The sequence below is a fragment of the Humulus lupulus genome, chromosome 2, assembly GCF_963169125.1.
Source record: "Humulus lupulus chromosome 2, drHumLupu1.1, whole genome shotgun sequence".
In the NCBI taxonomy this organism is placed as follows: domain Eukaryota; kingdom Viridiplantae; phylum Streptophyta; class Magnoliopsida; order Rosales; family Cannabaceae; genus Humulus; species Humulus lupulus.
In genome coordinates, this window is record NC_084794.1 from 235,074,873 (window position 1) to 235,081,683 (window position 6,811).

At 35.2% G+C, this 6,811-nt stretch overlaps 2 protein-coding genes across 2 annotated transcripts; one reads left to right on the plus strand and one right to left on the minus strand.

Annotated features, from left to right (window-relative positions):
- The first annotated feature begins 265 nt into the window (after window positions 1-265).
- LOC133819062 (PRA1 family protein D) lies at window positions 266-2,188 on the plus strand. Its single transcript, XM_062252217.1, has 2 exons — window positions 266-927; window positions 1,771-2,188. Exon 1 carries the CDS (start codon window positions 376-378, stop codon window positions 910-912), a length of 537 nt encoding a protein of 178 aa, XP_062108201.1. The 5' UTR covers window positions 266-375; the 3' UTR covers window positions 913-927; window positions 1,771-2,188.
- Window positions 2,189-3,534: 1,346 nt separating this feature from the next.
- Window positions 3,535-6,580, minus strand: LOC133815271 (E3 ubiquitin protein ligase DRIP2-like). Its single transcript, XM_062248126.1, has 7 exons — window positions 6,460-6,580; window positions 5,912-6,011; window positions 5,105-5,414; window positions 4,387-4,838; window positions 4,236-4,286; window positions 3,916-3,988; window positions 3,535-3,702 (listed from the first exon to the last, which is right to left on the minus strand). Exons 1-7 carry the CDS (start codon window positions 6,578-6,580, stop codon window positions 3,535-3,537), a joined length of 1,275 nt encoding a protein of 424 aa, XP_062104110.1.
- Window positions 6,581-6,811: the final 231 nt, after the last annotated feature.

A 6,811-nucleotide genomic window follows, 5' to 3' on the forward strand; every position in this document is an offset into this window, starting at 1 on the left:
TCGTCTTACTAAGATTGTCGTATTATGTTCCCAATGATTTGTCTCTTTAATCAATGTATTATTCTGTCGTTACATGATTTAGGAGTCGTTCCTATAAATTCATGTCGTTTACATCTAGATATCGTTCCTCAAAATTCATGTCGTTTATATCTAGCTGTCGTTCGTACCTAAAATTGTCGTTTTTTCCATCGTGAAGGCCCAAGCCCATTTAAAAAAAATTGACTTAGTTGACTTTGACGGACGGCATTACCATTTGATTTGCCCCCAAATTCTCTTTTCCTTCCTTCCTTAGAACATAACAACAAGTTAACCAAAGGTTTTACTTTTACGCCCAAATTACCAGTCTGCCCTTGTTTCGTTACCGGAGATCCTCTAATGTCCGGCGAAAACACCGGACTCACGTCCCAATTGAAGGAAGCCGGCCAATCAGCGATGGCCACGCGTCGACCATGGGGAGAGTTCTTTGACCCGGCCGCACTGAGCTTCCCCCCCAGCGTCTCGGACGCCACCACCCGACTCGCCCAGAACCTGACCCATTTCCGATCCAACTACGCCGTGGTGGTCTTGGCCGTCCTCTTCGCCAGCCTAATCTTCCACCCATTCCCTCTGGTCGTCCTCTTGATCGTCTTTGTCGCCTGGGTCTTCCTCTACTTCTCCCGTGAAGAGCCGCTCACCATCGCCGGTATCACCGTGGATGATGGAATCGTCGTGGTGGTTCTTGGGGTGGTTACACTGGTGGCTCTGTTCATGACCCATGTGTGGTTCAACTTTTTCATTTCGATTGCAATTGGGGCTGGTTTGGCGTCGTTGCACGCTTTGCTTAGGAGTACGGACGATCTAGTCATGGATGACCAACAATTGCCTTATGGCCAATTATCAGATGATACTCGGGGCACCTATACCATTGTTTGACCTACGTATTAAGAGGTGGGTCTTCTTCTTTTGCTGTATAAATTTGTTTAAGCTGCAATGCTAGTCTTACTTTCCTTTAATTATTCAGTTTATTTTGCTTGCGAATATCTTGAGCAAAAACCCAAGCTATGTTATTTATTTGTATGTTTTTGCTGAAGTAACTCAAGTGAATTTGGTCACTCATTTTATGTTTCTGTTGGTTTGTATTAGTAAAAACCAAGCTATGTGGGAATGCAATTGCATTTTGAGGTCATAGGCAGTTGTCTTTTTAATGCATTTGTGATCAAGAACTCAGAGATTGTATCTTAAAATGTTAATTGTATGTTAATGAGGAATATTGTTTTGCTGAAATAATCCGAGTGAGTTTGGTCAGTCTTTTATGTTTCTGATGGTTTGTATTATTGAAACCAAGCTGTATGGGAATAAAATAGCATTTTGGGGTTTTTTTAAAAAAAAATTTTGTATCCCAATCATTTGTAAAAGGCTTGGATTTTTCATGCATTTGTGATCAAGAACTCGAGATTGTGTTTTGAAATATTATTTGTCATGTTAATGATGAAAAAATGTTGTCACTTAATATGGTTTGTATTAGTGAAACCAAGCTGTATGGGAATAAAATTGCATTTTGGGGTCATAGGCATTTGTTTTTTTTTTATCCCAATTATCTGAAAAAGGCTTACGTTTTCATGCGTTTGTGTACAAGAACTCAAGATTGTGTAGTAGCTCAAATAGTCAGGCGTGTAGTTACTTGACTGAAGCCATTACATTAAAGCGAACCCTTTTCACCATTTAAAAAAGCTATTGAAGGCTTTTAGCTCTGTGTGCTTCCACTCAACTTTTTCTTCTTATTTTTTGCAGTGAATGGGAATGATATCTTCTTTGATCATGAGGTGCCTCACTACAATGGTAGATGATTTTGATCCGATTGATTCAATGTCAATATCTGGTACTTTGTCACACTATAGCTCCAAGTTTCAACTTTCTAGCTTGTTCAAACTGTGTTCTTAGTTCTTTGCAACCAAGTTATCGATGTCCAAAATTGGTTATTGTTCCTCCCAACATTGTATATTGAAAACATTCACTTTGTGACAGAACATTTGTTTGTCAATTTCTTTTGCTTACTAGTTTTTTGGCTTTTGAAATGCCTACTTGTAGTTATGTTCTCCTTTTAGTTTTACAGCAAAGTCATATTTTGATTTGTGCTCATGGTGTACAGATTGATTGATTTCTATGGTCCATTGATTTCTTTAATACAGCTACTTGCAAGATCTCATAATCCTCCTTCCACCATTCTTTATTCTACTTGTAGATGTGATACTACAGCTCAGATTAAATTGAAAAATAAAATATATATTATAAAAAGGTATCATTTGTCATGGTGGAAAATGCAGATACAACACAACATAAAAGACAAAAAAAACTTTTATAAAAGGATATTACCAATGTTTTCCACTTGTTACAGTTAAATTGCGAAAATACTAAATGTTCAATATATTTTAAAGATAAATATCTATTTTTTTTATTAAAATATTATTTTTATCAATACCTTATTTGTTGGAGTTGTTAAGTGTTGATTCACTATATATGCATTACTCCGTAATTTGAGTTTTTTTGGTACTCAAAATATGTATTTTTTGAATTTGAATTAATTTAAAATTTATTTTTCTAATTTAAAATATTTTTTCTTAAAAAAATTTATGAAATAGACTATTGTCTACTTAGTCAACATGTTAGTATTTTTACCGTAAAAATAAAATATTAGGTATTTAATAGTAACAAATATAACTCTTTATAAAATGATATTAGTCCCTCAAGAAGGGTAGCTAAAATAGTCAAACATGTGGTTTGCTTTCATAAGATTTAAGACTCGAGTCCTTTTTCTTGGATTCCTACATAATAATTGCTATAATTTATTGTATCCAAATATTGTAGGGTTAGACCGGAGCTTAGTTTCAAAATAATAATAATAATTAACTCTTGAAAACATTTACAACATATTGGCAACAAATGTTTTGTTGTTTGTCAATTTCTTTTGTTACTAGCTTTTTGGTTTTCAAAATTTCTACTTGTTGGATTTATGATTTCCTATTAGTTTTAAAGCAAATTCATGTGTTTGATTTGTGCTCGTGGTTAATTTCTATTGTACAGCTACTTGCAAGATCTCATAATCTTCCTTCCATGACCAAAAATTATAGCAATTGCTACTTAGAGGAAGACTCGAACCTCATATCTAACTATCTAAATAATTATTTTAAAGAATACCACAAAAACGAAGTATCACTTGTCATGATGGCAAATGCAAATATAACCCAATTAAATTGGAAAATAAGATGTGACTATACTAGTTGAAAATTATCAGTTGACAAAAACTATAATTTTGGAACCAAATATAAAATTGTATTAGTAATGAGAAATCACAATTCTGAGTTCTCTTATTCACTTTCAGTCCATTCCCCTTGTTTATTAAAGGAAAAAAGATTGTGAAAACAATTAGGGAACATTGGCATGAGAGCGTTGCAAACGACAATTGAAATGGTTTATACTGAAATCATTGATGCTAATGCTGCTCAAACTATAACTGTGGTCCATAGCCAAAGAGATGCATATGACTGTATGATATCCTCAAGACTGAGCTTTTCGACCATAGGTTAGATCCATCACCACATCTTCGCCTGAGCTGCCCAGCGATGTCTCTATAATTTCCGATGACATTGCTTGGCTCCAAATTTCCATCAAGCAGCGCAGTTGTATTGTCGAACTCAGCGGTTCACCTTTCAGTAAAATCTCTACCTGTGAGAGTTCGATAATGATGTTAATCATTGTCACAGAAAAGAACAGGTTTAGTTTGAAATGTTATAAAAGATTTTCAACAGAGATGTGATTATGAAACTATATCAATTAGTAGCAGTAGAACTTTGAATTTTGATCATGACATAACATAACAGTAGTTTATCAGACATGAATTTCTACATTAAATATGGTCAAAAGGATCAAATTAAGTACCTCTGACTCGCTAGCAAGATTCAGTTTCTTCACTATGTACTTTTTGACCAAAGAGACAGTTACAGTATCATCTCTGAGAGAAACAAACAGAAAAAAAAATCTTGTAAGAATTAATAAACATCAAACTCGAACAATAGTGTAAAGAATGGTAAACTGGTGAGTCTATTATGAATAGTAAACATAGACAACTTATTTCAAGCCTATGTCTACCAAAATTATGACAAAATATCGATGAGAGTGATAGCATATTACAATGCCTAACATAAACGTGTAATGAAATAGAATGGAGAGTAGCAAAATAGTGAGGCAATGAAACATACTTTAGCCTCAAATAGCGTGACGATAGCTGAGGCAAGGGTGGATATCCTTTCCTGCATTTATATCAATAATAACAATTACTTGACCAAAGAATCAAACTTTTCAACCATGATAAGTCCTCTTGATATGTTAAAAGCTAAAATAAACACTTACTGGTCATGGGAAGCAATTAAGGAGAACCAAATTGGACTAAAGCATCTAGCTGCTGCAGGTTCGCTACCCTTACTTTCTACAGCAACACTATGTTGTCCCTTGGTGGCAGGTTCGCTACCCTTACTTTCTACTGGAACACTATGTTGTCCCTCGGCGACAGTTGTGCTACTTATTTGTTGAACTATTTCTTCTGTCCTTCTACTTTTGTCTGAATCAGACAGTGTTGCAGCTGAACCTTTTACATGAGCTCTGGCTCTAGATCTCTTTCCTTGTATCTTATAAACTTTGGTTATAGGATCAGTTAAAACAGGCATATTAGTAGCAGTTGCTTCTTGTGTATTGGCCTGATTAGTCTTTGTTTTGCTTGCAGCAGCCTTCTCTCTCAATATCTTGGCATTGTTCTCTACACTCTTACTCTGAACTCGTTGCTTAGATGACCCAGTAGCGTGCTTCTGCAACATGATAATTTGAACATGTTAAGCAGTAGAAAGTTTATAGGAGCAGCCATACTACTTGTTCATTTTTACGAGTCTAATAAGTCATTGTTCTAGTAATGTTAGATTAGTAGCTCAAACAATCATACATGTCGTTGAACACCACAAAGGTGCGAGGTTCGAGTCCACCCTTCCAGGATAGCTACATAGCAATTGTTATAGTTTCTTAGTCTGTATGGTTAGCGGGAAGGTTAGTTTTAAAAATATAATAGCCGTAGTCTCACCCCCTCTCCCTTCTTTCTATTGACTGGAATTTTAGCTTTGAAATATTCTTCTCTAACAGGAATGGCTGATTCTCTCACGATGAAACTGTTTCTAGGAGGGTTCCTTCTCAATCCAGTAATGGGAGGCTGGACAGCTGATACTCTACACGCAGCATCCGCCAACGATGAAAGAGATTTCCCCTTCTCTTTAGCTGTCACCGGAACTGATGAGTACATAGTATGACTATCATCATGTGCCTCCTTGTTGTTCCCCTTTTTGGTTTTGGAAGGGAAGAGTTTGTCTCTTAGTTCTTTCAAACTGTGATCTGCCCTGTAAACCAAGAATGAAGTTTGGATAAACAGAAAGCAACAATTGAGGAGTTTTCTCTACTCAACTACAAGAATTCAAGCAAATATACAATACATGATATATCAGGAGGGCTAATTGAAACTTCACATTTTATATATAGCTGGTGTATCTGTAAGAAAAACTCTTAAAAGAAACCAAGAAATCTTACTTTTTCATAGAATTGAAGCGGTTAAAATTCAATTCACAACAGTCAGAGAAGATGCACTAGGAATCAAAGTGTCAAAACCAAAACAAAAATCTTCCCTCTGTCCTTAAAGTCATATGATGTGTAAGGACAGAATAAGCCCTTGTGATTTCTAATAGGCATCTCTCTCCCATATTTTTCCTTCTTTTTTTATGGTTTTGACCCTGGGGCTAATATGGGGTTCTCATGTTTCACACAGCAAAGAAAATATAGCTGTAACATTCATTGATTATAAAGTAATGAAAATCTCTAATAGTAGATAAGATTGATATACCTCAGTTTTTCAAGTGGTGCAGCACCCAATTCGATTTTGCACACTGGACAGGTATTGTACCCTTCCACTCTTATCTTGTTAACTATGCACTTCCGGCAAACTATATATATAAAGCCATAAAACCAAGTTAAAGAAAACGGATAAAACCGAGCACAAAAAACAGCAAACAAAAATGACCTTCTCATTTGGTAGAGATTATAATATATTAGAAGAAGAATCACTTGAAAAAAAAATCACTACAAAAAGCCAAACAATTAAGTAAGCCATTGATCAAAACCATTATTGTATACAGTAGTTTGTATTCATCAAACTACAATGCTATAGCTTTTCATTATAACATAAACTATACAAGACTCAAATCAAGAACACGTTACCCAAGTCAGAAAATGTGCCAAGAAAAACAAGATCATGATCATAATAAGAAAGACTGTATATGTACACGTCCTACTTAATAGAAACAGACACAAGAAAATAGATGTAGAGCTGGGAATTGATAAGTGTATACATGTATATATATCCAAAATATATGTATAAACAAAAAAACTCACAGGCATGGAGGCATTCAGTTATAGTAGTGGCGTCATCAAGAAGCTTTTGACAAAGAAGGCATGTTAAGCATTGGGAAACCTTCTCCGCTCGAAGTTTCACCACTTTGTCTCTCATCATCATCTAATCCAGAAAACTATACTCACACAAAACAAACACATATATAACTAAACAACACAAACTATACATATACATATATAATGTATCACACTTCAGTTCACCTCATCCTGTACTATTTCACGTACACATGGTGATGTAGCCAATTAAGATTATCACTTCCGAGAAACCATGGGATGGCATGGAAGAGTAAAATAGAAGAAACAGTGGGCTTAATTAATGATCAAAGTGTTTAAT

Coding starts and splice junctions, on each gene's coding strand:
- LOC133819062 (XM_062252217.1), top strand. CDS start 376: ATGTCCGGCGAAAACACCGGACTCACGTCCCAATTGAAGGAAGCCGGC.
- LOC133815271 (XM_062248126.1), bottom strand. CDS start 6,580: ATGATGATGAGAGACAAAGTGGTGAAACTTCGAGCGGAGAAGGTTTCC. Junction 6,012..6,459: donor AACTGAATGCCTCCATGCCT/GTGAGTTTTTTT, acceptor TTATATATATAG/TTTGCCGGAAGTGCATAGTT. Junction 3,703..3,915: donor ATCTTGCTAGCGAGTCAGAG/GTACTTAATTTG, acceptor GAACTCTCACAG/GTAGAGATTTTACTGAAAGG.